Source organism: Melopsittacus undulatus, chromosome 19, assembly GCF_012275295.1.
Source record: "Melopsittacus undulatus isolate bMelUnd1 chromosome 19, bMelUnd1.mat.Z, whole genome shotgun sequence".
Lineage (NCBI taxonomy): Eukaryota > Metazoa > Chordata > Aves > Psittaciformes > Psittaculidae > Melopsittacus > Melopsittacus undulatus.
This window is the reverse complement of record NC_047545.1, coordinates 223,488-241,921: the sequence shown is the minus strand read 5'-3', so window position 1 is coordinate 241,921 and position 18,434 is coordinate 223,488. Positions and strand designations below refer to the sequence as shown.

At 52.2% G+C, this 18,434-nt stretch overlaps 1 protein-coding gene across 3 annotated transcripts in view; it reads right to left on the bottom strand.

Annotated features, from left to right (window-relative positions):
- The window catches only part of SBNO2 (strawberry notch homolog 2), a 46,720-nt gene that overhangs the window by 19,137 nt on the left and 9,149 nt on the right, over nt 1-18,434 (bottom strand). For 2 of the 3 annotated variants that reach the window (XM_031054871.2, XM_005141080.3), the window contains exons 3-5: nt 18,040-18,119; nt 13,423-13,546; nt 2,317-2,481 (exon numbers count right to left, since the gene is read on the bottom strand). In XM_031054871.2, the coding sequence (XP_030910731.2) occupies nt 2,317-2,481; nt 13,423-13,546; nt 18,040-18,119 (369 nt within the window). Of the gene's footprint in view, nt 1-2,316; nt 2,482-7,115; nt 7,362-13,422; nt 13,547-18,039; nt 18,120-18,434 lie in introns of those variants that run through there. The other variant, XM_031054872.2, reaches the window with a different exon arrangement.

Here is an 18,434-nt window from a genome sequence, read left to right as displayed (position 1 = left end):
TGGGGGTTTCTCAGGACACTGGGAATGCTCTGCACTGTGCTCTCCCTGCAATGCTTTGCTCCCGTTGTGCTGTCCCCTTTCCTGCAAAGCCACTTCCCCAGTGCCAGGGACAGCTGAGAGAAAGAGGGGGAAGGCTCAAATACAGAAGAGAGTCGTTCCACACCGTATCTTCACATTGCCACCCAACAGAAGGCAGTTCATTGTTTTCAAGAGGACAAGGTACAAGGCTGTACTTAGTAACTGCTCCAGCTATTCCAAAACCAAAATCCCTGCTCTCTGATGGAGAATTGTGGTGGTGCAACAATGTGGGGAAAGGTTATCTAAATGGCTTGTATACTGGGGCAGGATATCAGCAAAGTCTCCATGCTTTTACAGCAAGGAACCTTCCCTTTGGCACTGCCTTAAGCTTTTGCACAGATCAGCAACAGTAAAAGCATGTTTGAAATTCAGGCATTAAACCCATTGAGTCAACCTCACACTGCACTTACCTGGTGGCCTGGGAGTTGCAAAACTGACACTGACACCTCCTGACTGGGATGGGCTGAACTGACACCTCATCAGGAGTCAGGAGAACAAAAACCATCACCAAGAGAGCAACCAACACCCTGGCCCAGCCACCTCTGCATTCACAACCCACGGATAAGACAAAGAGCTGGAGATGCTTTGCAACAGGAAGTCCTTTGTAAATGGAATTCCAAAGAGTTAATTGGCCTTATCTGAACCTGCAGGACAAGGGGCAAGGGAGGATGTGGAGAACAACAGGCAGAGGCCCAGCAGCCTCACACTTAGGTGACATGTCTGTTCCTCACTCACACCCTTTATGCTGGGTTTAGAACAGCTTTTCCCTGTAAGGCTTTTTGCTGCATGCTCTGCAGATACAAAGCTCCAAGCTCCTGCTTATGATACAAGCTACAGTGTAAAACCCCAATAACAACAGGAGACAACAGCACACCTTCTCTGTGCTGGGGGACGATCTGCTTTTCAGCTTTCTGCATCCAGTTTACAAGCCTGTGATGTCTTCAGCCACTGCTCTGGTTCAAACAGCCCAGCTCTCTTCCTGCTGCCTCAGCCTTCAAGTTCAAGCTGGTCCAAGGTTACCAGCCTGTGCGGATTGCCTGTGCATCCCCTGCTGCCGGCACAGCAGCACAGCCCTTGATCTCCAGCCTGGTTATCCATGGGAAGAGGAGCAGTGGAATTCTCTGTCTCCAACTACAGACACTGCAAAGGTCTATGAAGGTGATAGAATCTCAGGGCTTTCAGCAGGAGCTCAGGTGTCCCATGCATGAATGGCCTCCCAGGAAGTCTACAGCAGGCAGGAGCTTCCATTTGCCACGTCCAGGCTAGGACCCTCATCTCCACGCCGCACTCCAGAGCCCAACCTGTCACTGAGCCACACAGCAGCAGCATGTTGAAGCAGACCTGCTGCCAAGCCTCTGCTTTCCCAGCTGTGACAAACAGCCAGCTTGCTGCATGGCACACTGCTAACTGCAAAATGCAGCCTCAAAACACAACAGAGCCTCCAAGCACAGCAGTGACTGAAGCACGGCCATGCCAGATTTGCCTGCTGGGGTATCCATGTGGAATGGTTTTCCCCCACCATCTTCAAAAGAGGATGACCTAGGAAAGGAAAGTGACTGCACTGCTGGGCACTCCCTGTGAGCTGAGACCCAGAGGCTCAGCAGCTGCGTGTGCCACCAGCTCCAGCAGCAAGCCGTGGTGACTGAGAGCAGGTTGTGCAATGGTGAGTAATCCATCCCAACAGATGAGGGAAACCAGATGGCAGAAGAGAACCCCACGTTGCTGTGGGGCTGCGGGAGATCACAGCCCAGGAACACTCAGAGATGTAAAAGGTTGCAGGGACTTAGACTCACAAAGGAAACACCAATGGGGAGTCTCAGGTTGAGACAGAGTTTGGGTTTTAGTCATTGTTACTAAACTGTTTGCCATGGAAAACAAACAAGTGGTGGGGACAGTGTGTGGTGGGGTTCTTCCTGAAGCCCAGCTCTTCAGCACTGCTCCAGGCTGCTCTGGACCTGCTGAATGGTTTAGGATCCATCCTCCTCATGATGCACTCACCTGACAGAGCTGCCAGAACACAGAGCCAGTGCCTGCACCACACTCCAGAAGAGTGCATATACCCCTTTGAGGATGTCTGCATCCTCCCCTGCTTATAGGACACTGAACTATGTGTCATCATCCCTTCCCTCCCGGAGCAAAGCTGGTGACACTAAGTAGGAAACTAGGTGCAGACATCATGGGATGAAGCTGGAGGTATTTGGTGTCTGACGGGGAGGATGGAAGAGGAGCTGCCCATACCTCTATAGGGTTCTGCTGCGGCGTGTTTACATCCCATAGTGTTGGCACATGGTTCAGACTATCGGCAGACAAGAAGTCCTTCGGATCCGCAATGTCGGAGAGGGAATCCGCAGGGGACGAGAAGAGGGAGTTGTTGTTGGAGAGCTCATTGAGGTATGAAGAATCCTGTAATGGAGAGAGGGCCACAATGAGAGGAGGCAGGATGAGAAGACCACAGAGCTCCTTTCTCACACCTACTCGCCCTGGAAGGTTCCATTTCTTGCTATTAAATGAGCAGCTCCTTTCCTTCATGCTCCACAAAGCCTAGAAATTACCTTGTAAATGAGGAGATGCTCTCAGCAGCTGCTTTAAAACCTCAGTTGATGGGAAAAGGAGGGAGAGCAGTGACTGGAGAGAACTGGTGGTGCATGGACTCAAGTGACTCACACTGTGCACAGCTCTGCACAGTGAGGAGTGGAAGGAGGAGTGTTGTCAGTCATCTCAAGCCAGCAGTGGATTAAAGAAGTGCAAAGTCCTCAGCCTAACACCCAAAGGACCCAAGTACTTCATTCATGCCCAGAAGCCAACAGAGCAGCAGCTACACCTGGGAATGACCCAGCTCTTGAATGGCAGTTTATAACCCAGCAGTACCTGAAGACTATGGACAAACTGAGTCTCCTCCTGGCCCGAAGGAGGCAGCAGGAGCAGGAGCCACCTGGGTTCGCAGCCAGACAAATCACATCCTCCAGTGCTCTTCCCAAGGGCACATGCCCCAGCCTGGGCACAAAGAGAACGTGCTCCAGTGAGGAGGAGCAGGCTCTGCCCTGGTGCCTGTGCTGGGATGGTTTACGAGTGGTTTATGCGGTGCCAACCCAGCGGTTGCTTTGAGTCACCCAGAGGCTGGCTCAGAAGGAGCCTTTGATCCCCTCCCTCCCATCTATTCCTTGTCTGGGTTTTCCAACTGTAAGTGGGAAGAATCAACAGCCAAGAAGCACTTCTTGCCCTGGCCCAGGTCACTGCGCCCTCGCTAGCTCCCTCACACCACCTCCTTCCACATCCAACACCGCTTCCAAACCTTTCCCAAAGCACAAAACCTTGGTCTGCTGTTCCCAAACACCGAGCTCCTGCTACAGATGAGCCTCCGGCCCAGAGGGACAGATGGACAGACAGACCCACAGGCAGTGCTTGCCTCTTCACAGGGCTCAGGTTTGCCAGCAGCCGGCTCCAGCTGGAGCAGATGACCAAGGCAGTGTGACAATAGCACAGGGCCTGATACGGGGAGGAATCTGCTCATTTCCAGTTAAGGGCCAATTTCCGACTGCAAGGCAGAAAGGCAGCCAAAGGTCTTTCAGAGCCTGACCCCAGCTCATAGCGCAGCTCGGGTTGGAAAGGACCTCAAAATCAACACCTCAAGCCTGCCCCTACTGTTCCTAAGGGCTTCAAGCCAAGAGCTGGGTCAGCCCCCCCAGGTGCTACCCAGGTTGGGGTGTTTCAAACCATCAGGACACGATCCCTTCGCCTTCATCCCACATCAGCCTCATCTGGCACCCAAGACACTCTCTGCTCCGGAGCCATAGGTGCAGGAGCACCGAGGCACTGAAGGGAAGGTGAGTAGCAATGGGAAGCATGGGCACTGTGTGTCATTTGGGTTCTCCTAATACCAACCAGGGGGCCCCAAAGGGGACGAGAAAGGGCTGCTGGTGTGGCTGTGCTGCAGGGACACCCTCCTGCCAGCACCGGGCATCCGCTGGTGTGTGACACCCGGCAGCGCTTCACTCTTGCTATTTCTGTGGCTATTTTGGGGTTTCCCAGAAACCAAAGCTTTTCAGAGCCTGCAGCAGACACCCAGCCTTATCTCCGAATGAAGTGAGCTCTGGAAACAGGGCTCTGCTTCACACTCGTCACAGCAGGAAAACACTTGGGGAATGATGGCCCTTTTTGGCCAAAGCAAGTGCCTTGGGTACCCTGCAGCAACCTGCCTGGCTGCCCCCCACAGCCTTGAGCTGTTCCCCTCCCAACCCTCCCAGCCTTCTGCTTCTTCTTCTGGGTTCATGATCCCAAGAACAAGCACTGCAGGGGCTCAGCAGCCTCTGGACTGTCACCAGGTCACACAGTGCTCAGTGGCAGGAGAGAGAGCAGAGCTGTAAGAACGAGTTTCTATTCATAACAAGTGAGAGGAGACATCATCATCCTTGACTTTCAATCTAGCAGATGAAAGGCATTTGTGATAATCTGCATGCTGAGAGGAGAAGCGTGTTCTTCCTCTCTCAAGGACAGGCAGGCCTGGGAGGTAGCACGCTGCAGACAAGAAAGAGCTAAAGCAAAGGCTGGAGCTGCAGGGCAAACCCAGCAGGGCTCAGGCTGGGATTTTACTGGTCTTTTCATGATGAAAAGCTTTGTTACACGGATCCATTCCAGCATTTAACTGAGGGCATCTGACTCAAGGGCTTCACCCTCAGGGATACGGCAGCAGCATCTTGAGGTCTCGGATCCCACCCGGCCTCGTCGCGATGCACTGGGTTTATCCATCTTCATATACTGCATGTTAAGGTCCCAAAGACAGGCAAGTGTATGGCTGGAATAGCCACGAGAGCACTGAAACACAGCCCCAGGCAGCCAGCAAGCACCCAGCCTCCAGCCCCACCACTGCTCCCCCTGCTCAGGGCACCGGCCTGCAATGGGAAGAGGAAATCAGCCCCCAAGACACAAACTTTCAGCATCCCATTTGTTGTATGTAATTCTGTTACTTCAGGAGCACTCAAACCAGTAACGTGTTAGATCCACCCATGAAGAGCTGAAGGCACAACCCCAGTGGGTCAGCCCAGCCTGTCCACTGAACGTGGTGTACCTGTTTAACCTGAGGCCATGCTGGTAACTACAACCTGTGCCATAAACCACACCTTCACTCATTACTCCTCTGCTTTATAGGGAGCAAATGGGAGCAACTTCCTGTCCCCTCAAGGGAAAGGATCATTCCCTAAACCATCACAAAAGAACAGTGAGTGAGAGGATGCCCCTTCTCAGTGGGATGAAGGCTGTGCAAGACCCATTGATACTGTGGTTACTGCTGGTACCCCAGCCCAAAGGTGCTGAGCCCAACACAGAAGCAGCTGAAAGAGAAAACGGCAGCGTTAGGTATAGGAGAGATGGTCCCAGGAACCACAAGGGGTGAAGAGGTTGGAGGTGCAGCAGGCAAGGGGCAATGAGCTGAGCAGAGATGCTGCAGAGCCAGACCTGCAGAAGCTGCTCGGTGAGCAGCCACCCATCCCAGCTGCAGGAGCCGAAGCCAGTTCCTCTGTCCATGGTTAAGGCTGAATAAGGAGAACTTTTAGTCTCTCACTGGAATCAGAGGGGTTCACAGCAACAGCACAGATTTTCTGTTTCAGTGGATGCTGAATTTCTGCAGCAGATGGAGGTTATCCCACGGGGCAGGATCTTGATTTCAAACACCACCCTGCATCTGAGTGACATAACTCATTGGAATGAGGTTGACTGATGGGGGGGGTGTTTCAGATTTTGGTTGGGTTTCCTGGGAGCTGCTCTCAGGTTTCCCCTTCTCTTGTCCAGGCTGCCCCATCCCAGCTCTCTCAGCCTGGCTCCAGAGCAGAGCTGCTCCAGCCCTCGCAGCAGCTCCATATGTGCTCCACATCCGTGCTGTGGGCTCTGGAGCTGCACATGGTGCTCTGGTGGGGGGGGTCCCAGCAGTCAATGCCACCACAGCACACAGGATTTCTATCACTATCCCAAACCAGGAAAGCTTTCAAACCCAAGAGTTAACTCTCTAGTAAAGAACAGAGGAAAACCAGGGTAAACCGAGGCAGAGCCCATGGGGTTCTCCCAGGCACTGGCAACAGCTCAGAGCCTGCAGTCAAAACAAAGTCTTTGTTAAAAATAATGAAAGAACAGGTGAGGTCTAAATACAGAAGGGGTGTGCGGCCTGGAAGTATTCCTGGCCATGGAGCCATCAATCCAAATGGTTTATTTGCTCCCAATCCGGACATGGAGGAACCAACTCCTCCTGCACGGCGGCTGCTGACTGCTCCACTGACTGCACACAGCTGATAGGGGCTTAAAACTATAGATATACACACATATATCTATAAAACTATATAAATGCATATATAGTTTATATACCTGTGTGTGTATAGATGGTTTTATATATAAAACCATACACACATTCATATATAAAACTATATAACGTGTATATAAAACTATAAACACACACTCACATATACACGCAGGTACACACAGATATACATCTATGAACAAGCTGCACTGATACATCCATGAACAAGCTGCACTAATACATCCATGAAAACTGCACTGATATATCCATGAACAAACTGCACTGCCAGACAAGAGACATTTGGTGTCCCAGCAGTCCCAGCTTCAACAAATGATGTTTCAGGCGAGACGGAATCAAGAACTTCCAGCTGGGAGCAGCTGATCCCTAAAGAAAACCTCTTAGGTGCCAAACCCCAAAGTCTTTCTAACCACAGGGTAATAACGGGCAGCCTGGAGGCTCCATCACTGCCCTGAACCCAGCATCTGGACTGAAACTCCCCAGAGCCCCATAACCCCCGTGGGCACCTCTCCCCACAGCTCCTTCTCCTCCGAGTCTCACCAAGTTCCACCCGACAGGAGAGGCTCTGAGGAAGGCAGCCTGGAGCACAGCCCGGATCTCATGGTGGCTGCTTTGTCACCCCCAGACCTCTGCTGCCACCGCGATAATGCCAGGGAGCAGCCGGAGCCGCTTCCCTGCAGAACAAACCCCACGAGGAACACCAAGGAGGAGAAGGAAGAGAAAACTCAGGTGTTACCTTGTAGAGAGATGGGAACTTCAGCCAGAACTGCATCTGGGACATTTTAAAGCAGCATTCAGCGTGCTGGCAGCAGCGCAGGACGTGCAGGGAGCAGCAAGGTGAGACTGTGCAGCAGAGAAGGGAGCAAGCTCCTCACTCATGACCGCGGCAGCAGCCAGGGAAGGAGCTCCTCAAGGCTGTGTGAGAGGTCCCATGGCGGAGCAAGGAGCGCAAACGGAGGAGCAGAGGAGAGCCATGGAGCGGCCCCTGCGCCCGGCAGATTTGCATGCAGTGGTTAGTCACGAAGGAGAGTGCTCGTACTTCCTCTAAGCCCAGGGCTGACTTTCAGGAAATGATGCCTGCTTGGTAAGTCAGGGAAATTACTGGCAATGCGAGGAGAATTACTGTATGTGGTGTAATGCAACCACAGAGACACTGTAAACAAAGCTCAGCTCCACGGCGGCGCGAGCCAGGCAGGAATCCGGCTCCCCATGGAACACCCTGACCCCATTCCCGTGCCCCCGAGCCTGGGGTGAGGAACCAAGAGCATGAAGTGTTCCCAAGGTGGGTTCTATACCCCCCCCACCACATGTGCTGCTTTTGTCTCCAGTATCTACCCCACCCCAAAGAGGGTAATTAGGAAAAGGAGCAGCTGTTTTCTTCCTTCTTTTCTAGACCATTGTTATGTCTCAGTATCCAGGAATGTCTCTTTTTCCCAAGGTTTTCCCTTTTAATGGGTTTGGTAACAGAAAAAAAACAACATTTCTGCTCGGGGAGAAGAAAAAGGCACAAACAAGAACATCTCAGAGGGATCTGGTCATCATCTGGTCACCATCCACAGCCTGGGCTGATGGAGAAGTGAGTTTGCCAGAGCACCCACTGTGCTGCAGAGCCACACAAGAGCTCCTGCTTGCATTGGGAGCGTGAGGTTCCTGTTTGTGTCTCTCCAGCACCAGTGCTGGGCTCTGGATGGGGTTTCATCCCCACCAGCTCCCAGGGGCTCGGTGGGACCAGAGCTGGACCCTGCACTGCTCCATGTCTGGAAGCACAGCTTTGGCAACGCTCCCTGTGCGACCAGAGCAGGGCAGGGAGGGGGATCCAGCTCAGCAGATGCTGGGGGACATGGAGAGGAGCTCTGGCTGTGGACCAATCTGCTCCTGCTCCAAGTCCTTCCATACAACCATGGCCCGGCTTCAAGGGAAAGGCAGCTCAGCCCTGAGCTGCCACTGCTGATGCAAGTGCTCCCGGGGCCTCGTGCCGAGAAGCGCTGGAAAATCCCACGTTCCAAGGCACTTCCCATAAATCAAAGCATTGGAGCAACGGCAGAGCCCTTACCAGGCCTGCAGGAGAGAGATGCTTCCTACCAGGAATGCTGTGAGCGGCCGCTACACCAGTGCTGCTGTAGAAAGCACAGTGGAAACGAAGCATTTGGTGTCTGGGGGCAGCTGGTTTGGGGTGGGGGGAAGGCACTGACTGGGGTTTTAGTGCTGCCTTGATCTGCATTTGATTGCATTGCATTAGCTGGTAGTGCCCTGGAGCTTGGGATGAGTGCTGCAATGATACATGTGAATCTCAAGAGACCAAATACATTCCTGAAGCACCTTAGTTAGTGGCTTGCTGGCTTTGCTGTGAGCCCTGGATCAAACCACCACCTCTTCCCTAGGACTAACCAAGGGCTATTTACACAACCCTTAAAGAAGCAGGTGGGTTATTTCCTCTTCTGCTGGTGCACAAAGGGGGCAAAAGGTAGGCAGCAGGACAGGACTGCCAGGAGGAAGCAAGACGTAGGATGTCTTTACAGATAACGGGGCCGCTACACTGATTCTGCAAGACCACAGAAGATAACCCACTGAGACACCACCATCTGGAATTCGAACACCCTGTCCCAGCTTTCCTGCTCCCCACAATCCCTCCACGACCACAAGTGCTCATAGACAGGGATGCAGAATTAGGCCAGCATTCGCTTTGACTGTCAAACCCAGGGAGGTACAAGGAGGTGGTTAACTGCTGGGGAAGCTCCACAGCATCCTCTGCCACCTCCTTCCAGGACCCTTCCTGAGCGCACTGACAGCGTGTGCTGAGCTGCCAGGCAGAACCAGATCCCAGTGCTATGCCTTGGGAAAGTCACTCCAAAAGCAGCCAAAGAAAAGGACAGGCACTGACTCTGTGAACACTGCAGCTTGTCCTGACAGGGCTGGCTTTATCCCAGAGGGATGAATGATGGGAGAGCACATCATGGACAGGCTGGGCCCTCCTCCTGCTGCTCCATGACACCCAGTGGGGTGCAAGGCTTGGCTCTGCTCCCCGAGGGGCTCTCACACGCTGAGGCTGAGGAAACCCTTGCAGTGACCCTGACTGCAGCACACGGCAGGGAGATGCTGCAGCTCGTGGAGTGACAACTCCAGGAGGCAGGGAAAGAAGCACGCCTGGAGGCAGCATTCCCATGGGATGCAGCAGGTCCCATGGTGCTGCTGTGGGAGGATCACTGGTGGTTCAGGCACGTTACGAAGCAGGACACGCCGTGACCACCAGCAGAACTGGTGATGGGGAAAGTCACCCAACCCGACTGACTCAGGCAGAGTCTGCTTTGAATTAAAGCAGCTGTTTTAAAGCATCTCCCCATGGCCTGCTGTTAAATCCTATTACCAGCATTTTTCAGAGCACTCTGGGTTTCAGAGCAGCACTTTCCTGCTTTTGTCAGCTTGATGAAGGGAGAAGGCAGGGGATGATTCTTGCCAAGAGCTCCAGAAGCCATTCCCCATCCCTGCCCTTCCCTTCTCTCCTGTCTGGAAGTGGGCATCACTGTTTGAAGTCTGCAATGGGGAGAGGATGGAGCCCTCCAGGCCGTTGTACCCCATCCCTGGGGTCATGGGCACTCCAGGGTCACACACAAGCCCATGGGTGTCAACACCAACACAAATGTGAGCACAGTGGCTGCAGCCAGGGCTTCCTTTTAACAACCCAAGGCCTCATGTGAGCATTGCGCATCTCCCCCAAGTCAAGTGTAATTCAATCAGCCCAAACCCCAGCCCTGGAGCACAAAACCAAAGAGCATGTAAAGGAACTTCAACAGAAAATGCTTCAAAGGCACCAGTTAACTGCCTCCAAACTGATCTTAATTCCTCTATTCCCTGTGGACGTAACTCCAGGACAGCAATAGGAAGTTCCAGGATGTTTCTTATTCCAGGAAACTCTTCATTTCAGACAGAACCAAGTCTTTCATAGAATTTAATAACTGCTGCATTGATTTGTCTTAAATCACCCCAGCTCTGGGCACTGAAGCACTTTGAAAAAGGAATACTTTTTAAAGAGTAGGTTAATTTCCTCCTCCCCCTTTAACAGGAAACATGAACAGGGGATAGCAGGGGGCTGGGAGGGAGAAAAGGGCTGGTTTATGATTAACAGGAGTGGTCAAGAGCCCCCCACAAGCAGATCAAACAAGGCTGTAATTGCATCTTTATAGCATGACTGCAAATGACTTTACCCACGAGCAGCCAATTCCTCCTTCTCCCACAGGCAAAATCAGTCGGGATTGACCTTCCTGCAGCCCAAGCACCGCTCGGGTTTCAAGAAGGGTACCCCAAGTGTTCATACATGGAGCTGCTTCCCTGGGCAGGCAAGGGGGGAGCTTGTGCCAAGCCCTCACAGGTGAGTCTGCACCTTCCACACTCAGCAGGAGCCCACCTCAGAGAGGTCAGGGTTATGTTCCAGTGGGAGCTGGGCAAGAGGAGGCTTCAGGCATCCAGAAGAGCCCAGTTCTGGAGCACAGGGAGCAAGCTAAGTCAGGCAAAAGCAAACACAGCTGATCAGAAATGGGCAGGCTGGGTCTAGGGAAGGAAAGGCTCAAAGGAAACAGGCTTTAAGTGATTATTAACAGGGCAGAGCAGTGAAGTGGGAAGAAAAACCTGTGGTGGCCAAGAGCACTGATGGGACAGGGATGCTTTCCCAGAACAGGCTGCTCTGCTGTCACGATAAGGCCTTGGGGACAGACACACAACAGAGGCCAAAGTGTTCAGTGTCTGGCTGGGGCAATGAAGCTCTCACCACCAGTGACACAGGACAGCACTGATGCTGATAGGACAAAACGCCCTTTGCAGCAGGTTCACCGCACTGGTTCCAGCTCAGCAGTACTGAGAGTGGAGGAACGAGCAGCAAAAGGCAATGGAAACCTAAATGTACTTCTCCTCGGGGCTGATTGCTACAGACACGTGTGCAGTCGGGAGATTTCTTCCATAAGGAGATGGCAACAGATGGGGGGGAGACTTTGCCTGAAGCCAACAGTTCCCCAGAAACACTCTCAGACCCCAACATGGCCTCATGTAGCTGTTTTCTAAACCTCAGTTTAAGCCACTTGTTTATATAAAGAATGCCAATAGCCCAGCACAGCTGAATCACCCCAGAGCAACCCAGAACCAGAAGTACTGTGGAGGAAACAAGTTCTTAAGTTCACATCAGGCTGCTCTAAGCATGCAAATGAAACACCTTGTCCAAGGTGCAGCGATGCTGCTGTGATACAATCACCCTTCAGACCTGAACAGCCACAGGGAATGATTCAACTGGAAAGTAATTCCCACTCATGGCATCCTGAGGCCAGCAAAGGCTTTACAGTGAGCTGAGGGTCCAGCTGAGAGCCCCAGAGATGAAACAGATTGAAGATGGAGGAGCAACACCAGTGCTGGAGGAAACACAGCACCTTTCCCACCCTCCAAACCCCGGTGTGCATCAGCAATCCTCTGATTGCCAGCAGCAAAGTGTCTGCTACACAAATAGCTCAGAATCCTCCGTTATTTGCTCTTCAGATTTGCTCTTCTTTGGTGATCCTTAAGAAGCTCTTGAAGGGCACAAACTGCCTGGAGGCCAGGCTGGAGCCCTGCTGCAGGGAGGCTCTGGGGATGCTCTCAGATCGCACACAGGACCACGAAGCATCACTCTAGATCAGAGGTGACACCTCCAGCACCTTCCTCTGACCCCCCCAGCAGCAGGCAGAACCCAGCATGGGCAGGCTATGCTGATCCACACAGGGCTGCAAGATCCCTGCACTGGCCAACTATCCCAGCTGGGATTTTAGGATCTTGCAAAGGGAATAGTCTGTGCTGCTGTACAAAGGCAGCACAAGCTCTCACATAAGCACCCAGTGTACTCGTCTGCCCAGTGATCACAGGTTTAAGATTCTCTTCCCAAACCATGCAGCAAGCACCTCATGTTCTCTCTTTGGTGTCATTCCTCTGTTTGCTATGCTTGTAACAGCACAAAACCTGCCAGGCCCTGCCACTCCTCCCACCGTGCTAGGCAAGGGTAAAAAGACAGGTACTTTCCTACACTGTCACCTAGAAAGATGTCACCACCCAAATGTGCCCACAGCTTCCATGTGGCATGTTTCAGCTTTCCAGGCAGACTGTTAATATTTAACAGTCTGGCATCTGGGACAGCAAGAAATCAGAATAGTGGAAAACAATGCTGAAGCAAGGGATGGAAGAGCTCCAGGAGAGCGGCACAAGAATGATTTCTTCTGGAAACTACTGGACGTCACTTCTGCCTGGTTTTCCTCAGAGCCCTCCTGCTCTTTTGTCACCCAGCTCACACAACGAATCTCCTTTCCACAAAGAATCTCCCAGAATCTGCCCTTCCAAGCTGACTGAGATCAAGTCCCATGACGCAGCAGAGGAAGGGAGCTCATGGACCACTCGGCCACTCTCTAAACTGGAGACAGCAATTTGATGGAGGGACCACTCAATGGATACAGAACTGGCTGGATGGCTGCATGCAAAGAGTTGTGGTCTATGGCTCCATGTCCAGTTGGAGACTAGGAAGGAGTGGTGTTCCTCAGGGATCAGTGTTGGGACCAATCCCATTGAACAGCTTTGTTGGTGACATGGACAGTGGGACTGAGTGTGCCAACAGACAGCTTCTGAATTGCTGTTGTCAGAGCATCTGTCCCAGCTGCACACAACTCCTGTCAGGTGCTGGACTTAAGATCATGGAATCCCAGATGGGTTTGGGTTGGAAAGAATCTTAAGATCATCCACTTCCAACCCCCTGCCATAGGCAGGGACACCTCACACTAGACCACGTCCCCAAAGACTCAGTCCAACCTGGCCTTGAACACTGCCAGGGATGGAGCATTCACCACTTCTCCAGGCAGAGAAGAGCCTCATCACCCTCACAGTAAAGAATTTCTTCCTTACATCCAACCTGATCTTTGCTTGTTTCTGTTTAAAATCATCACCCCTTGTCCTCTCCTTTCCCCTCGATGTGGCAATACTGAAACCCAAACCCATCACTATAAAGCACCGTCCTCCCCCAGAGCCATGAGCTCTGCACTTACCTGAGGAAAGTCACCATTTTTTGGTAAGAAGTCCGTGGGGTCCACAGGTGCATAGTTTGTATCCAAGAATTGGGGTCTGCTGATGGAATTCATATAAAAATCGTGATGGGAATTAAAATATTGCCTGGAAGGAAATGGGAAAAGCAGTTATTTCCTGGCAGTCCTGAGTATCTCTCAGGTTGCTTCAGACTCCATCATCACTGGTGAAACTGCAGCTAAGGCATGACCCGTAGTAACTGAACAGGTAAAATGGTCTGCAGGACTAAACGATATCTGGCAACAAAGCAGAATTGAAGCCACTACATGAGGAGAAGCATCGAGTGCCACAGAGACATCACACCCCAACACCAGTTTGGGCCATAAAAGCAAAAGAGCCTTGGAGAGGAACCCCCCCCCCACATGCCCCAATGGAGGTTTGCTGCTCTCAGAGATAGAAGTGCAGGGGTTATGGACACACACAGCCCCAGAGAGCACCATGGAAATGACTGCACCCCTGTACAAAGCCAGATCTCTGCGAGCTGAGCAATGAGTAAAGCAAAGGTCTCCCCAGTGCTCCCCGATGGGCCGGGCACATGCTCCAGCACCGGCTGCTTCCCAGCAGAGAGGGGCAGAGCTTCCGAAGAGCAGACATGGTGCCAGCAGCAGCCTCTGGCCCCTGGGCCCGTTGTCTGCGTTTGCTCTCACAGTCACCAGCTCCTTCCCTTCCTGCCGGAGCATGGAATGTGCTTTGTAATCTTTCCCGTCAGGGCCGTGCCCTCGTGGCGCTTGGGCAATCGCCACCCAACACATCTGCAGGCTGGAGCCACCGACACGCTTCCCACTCGGGAACGCCAGAGCACGGAGCTGCCCCGGCACCGAGGGAAGCAAGAACCAGGACTGAAGAGGAAACGCTGCCTGGAGCAGAGCTGGACATGGACATGCTGCCATGGAGCAGAGGAAGCGCTGTGTGTGGCTGGCAGCTCACAGACACACCACACTTAACATGGGTTTATGTGCAAACACTGGTTTCTCGCTCCACAGAACACATTCTTCCTGCTTTTTTCACCGTTCCAGATAATGCCCTCAACACAGAACAGCTCCTTCCTCCCTTTGCCTTTCTCCTTCCTCCTTCCTCAGCCCTCCTTTTCAGCGCTGCCACAGTCTCACCCGCTGCAGTCTGGCAGGGCTGGATTTACCTGACCCACGGCTCCTCCTCATCTATTCAGCCAAATGAAAACCCGTGCTGAAATCAATGCATTCCCCTCCAGGGGAAGGTTTGTGGCAAACGCTGTGGTCCCAGCGTGTCTCCTGCAGGAGGATGGAGCTCACCCAGCGCTGAGGAATTAGCCAGGGAAGGGGAAAACTGTTTTTACCGGAAGAGCAAACGCTGCCTCCAATTTCAGCAGCACCCTCGTGGTCTGGCCAAGAGCCAGTTGAGGTAACGGGAAGGAGCCCAAGCCAGCCCCAGCCTCCCTGCCTGCGGAATGCCCAGCTCTGCTCTGCTCTTTTGCTTCCCTTCATCTTGGGTCTGGAAGCGGTGAAGTTGGGATGTGTCTTTGCTTTGCAGCCTGAAGAGCGAGCCAGTAACAGCTCAGTGCACTGCTCTGAGAGCCTCCTCCTAGGAAAGGACACATTGGTCGAAGTCCCTTTAGTGCCTTTGGTGTTGTGCTTTACCTTTCTTCGAGTAAGAACTTAAAGAGGTTGAATTAAACTGCAAAGCTCACACTAGGGTGTCCTTACTTTGTACAGAAAGCGGTCATTCCCTTCAGTTTTCCTGAAACTCACAACTTCCAACAGCAGGACCTGGAGGAACACACTGTGGACAGGCTCTTGGAGGTGAGCAATGCAACACACATCCCTCCAGGAGCTGGGTCTCCATCCTGGGGAGATGGCAGGGTGCTGCCCCATGGGCTTCAGACCTGCTGCTCATCCCCACACCCGGTGATCTGGGGCCACGTTGCAACTGCACTGGAGACCCCCTGTGGGCATTTTGGCCATGCTTTATGCTCTGTTGTAGCTCTGCTTGTCTCCCTTCAGAGCCACAAACACCACATCTCAGGCCAGATCAGAGAGGAGCTGGGGGGTTCAGAGGCTGTCTCAGCACCAGTCTTCTCCCCCACTGGAAGACCAAGTTCTCAAAGCCTACTCTCCTTGTCAAGCAGCACTCCATACCCATGCGGAGAAGTGGAAAAGGGCACAAAAAGGGCAAGAAAAGGGGGTTGTGTGTTTGGAAACTGAGGCTTTGAGAATCACCTTTTGGCGGATGCACGACACCAGCTCCACCAGCACAAGTGGACTGACCCTGAAGCAAGGAATGCTGTGAGGAAGCGCAGCTCTTCAGGGATAACTGCCTCCCCTGCAGGGCACCCAAACCTCATCTGTTCCCTCAGCAAGGTTTAATACACTTGACACTTTCCAGGTTAAATGTGAAGCAGAGGCGAGCTTTGGTGCCTTTTAACGAAATTCACTAGCATGGAAATGAACTACTGGATAGAAACAGGAAAAACCTGCTCTGGGACAAGGCTGTTGCTATGAGAATAAACCCTGTCCAAACACAGCCACTTCCAAATGAGATTTCTCTGCAAGGATTTAAGAGAAACGTGCACTAACCCCAATGCCATCTGATCCTTCCTGGTTTCCACATTGCACTGTAATGGCAGCTCCCGTTAACATCCCATTTTCCACCGTTTCTGTCGCTGTCAGGATTCCTACCTGTAATGCCCTAACTCTAAACCCCCCTAAAGAAGTGTCAGGGGCAATTCTGAAATACAAAAGGCCAGACTTTTGTTGTTCTGTGAATGGGAGAGATGGAAAACGTCACCTGAGAGGTGATTTTTACCATGACCAGGATATGAACAACAGGAAGCCAGAGGTGCAGCCCTGCCTAAATCATTCTCCAGCAAACAATTGCTACAATAAGCCCCATTTCCAAATGGAACTCTAGCAAAGTCAACAAGCTGACGTCTGTGTGGAGCACGGGCATGTCGGTGCAGGATCAAGGCTATCGCATTTCCAGCAGCACTAAGGAGGAGGAAAGTGAGGGGCAAAACCAGAACAAATGGTCAAAGCAAAACCCCAACACAATAGACAAACACAATCCAGTCCTGTGGTTCAATACAGCAAACCAGAAACCGGGTTAGAGCTCTCCCGAGGATTCACCAAGTGTAATTTACAGGAATCACGCTCAAAAAGCACAACCTCTTCCAATCAGAGGCAGCTCAGAGCAGAGATGCTGAACTTAGCTCAGAACTCCTCTCCAGTTCTCACTCTGGGGAGTAACTGGTGAGGCCAGAGCTGCACTCAGCACCTATGGGACCGCTTCTGGGCTACCTCATGTCAGGAGCTGCCCTGTTCCATCCGCCCCATCCTTGCCAGCTCGTGCTGCAGACAGAGGAGATACCAGAGACAAACCACATCCCATCCCTCTGAATGGAGAGGCCAGCAGGAGCATGGACACTCACAACGATGGGTCTCTGCTTTTCCACAGAGATGCTAAAATCCCTTTAGGAAGGAAGGTAAACTAAAGCCTCAAGCACCTGGAAGCCAGTTATTAGCTCAAGATATCAAGTTCTGTTTCTTTTATTTTAACTCCCTCCCACCTCTGACCTAAATAAAAACACATCCTGTATATCTGTGCCACTCCCTGTATTCACAGAGAGAGCAAAGCAGCCATGGATCAGCCCTCAAACCTTCTTCCCAACAACCAACACCTCCTAGTCCCAAGAGAGTTCCAACCCAAGTCACTCAATAGTGGCACAACGATGCTTCATGTTGTCCCAAACATCTCCTGTCACATCCTGCCTTCTGAGCCATGATGGAGGTTCATTATAAAGGGGGGGAAGCAAGAACAGTGTTTATTGTTAGACAAAGATCTCCCAAAAATGCTATTTTGGGCACAAAATCTAGAAAAGCTTTTGCATTGAATCTAGAACACACCTGGCTGGTGTTCTTCCCATCAGATAGGGCCACTGCAGGGAGGCACAGGTTACGAAACCCATCACAACTGCACTCTGCAGCACTACACTGTATGCTAGGCAGAAGTCAAGCCCAACTTCTCACACGGCCATAGTCACCACCTCACACTTTGTGGGATGAGTTTATCAGTGAAGAACATCGGTTACAACCAGAGGAAGAAGCCACGGCTCTTACGACTGCTGCATTGTGTGGTTGGGGTTGTGTGTGTGTTTTTGATGTAGGATTTGGTCAGCTTCCACTCACCTACACAGCAAAAGATCTCAGCTTCACTTCAGCCCTAAGCCTGTCCCCTGGTACCAGTAACATCTTCTTGTCTGCACCGTCTCTATACAGCTCGAGATGGATCTGCTCAGCTGGACTGAGCTAACAGGGTGTTTTTAAGACCTCCATCAGTGTCCCAAACTCAGGCTAAGCCAAGGCCGTCCCTCCCTTAGAGCAGCCTTCAAGTTCACCAGAAAACAAAGGGTTTATCTTCAGTTGTTGTTAAAAAGGCCATTTGCTGCTTTTTCCAAGATGTAGCAGTTTATGAAATGCCACAAGATCAGTGGGTGATGCAATTATTTCCCCATCAGTTAGTGAAATAGAGTAAAAAAGGAAAGCAGCAAAGAAACAGTTCAATCACAGGGTGTGCAAGAGCAGAACGATACAAAGAGCAACACTCACTGGTTTTCACTGGGGAAGGATGAGGCTGGGAAAGAGCCAGGGGAGCAGCTGCTCAACGACTCGGTGGCCAGCATGGAGGTCTGCAAGGAGAAACCAGAACAGTCAGGGCAGCAGAGGGTACCACGATACCTGCGCCCAGGCTCCTCACTTCCCTCCTTGGTGCCTGCCAGAAGCAGGGAGGTGGGGGGCTCTTCATCTCTCCCAGCAGAGAAACCAAGTGCTACACCCCAAGCTTCCAGCTTCTGAACCCCCTTTCTCCTGCTGGCCCCAGAAGGGCAGCAGGGTCAGTGCCCTCCCCAGCCTCTGCAGAATGAGACCAACCCATTAACTGGAAACTGGCACAGAAACACCCAAACATCCTCTTTGTGTCTTCCCACCTCCCTAAGCAGCCTCCA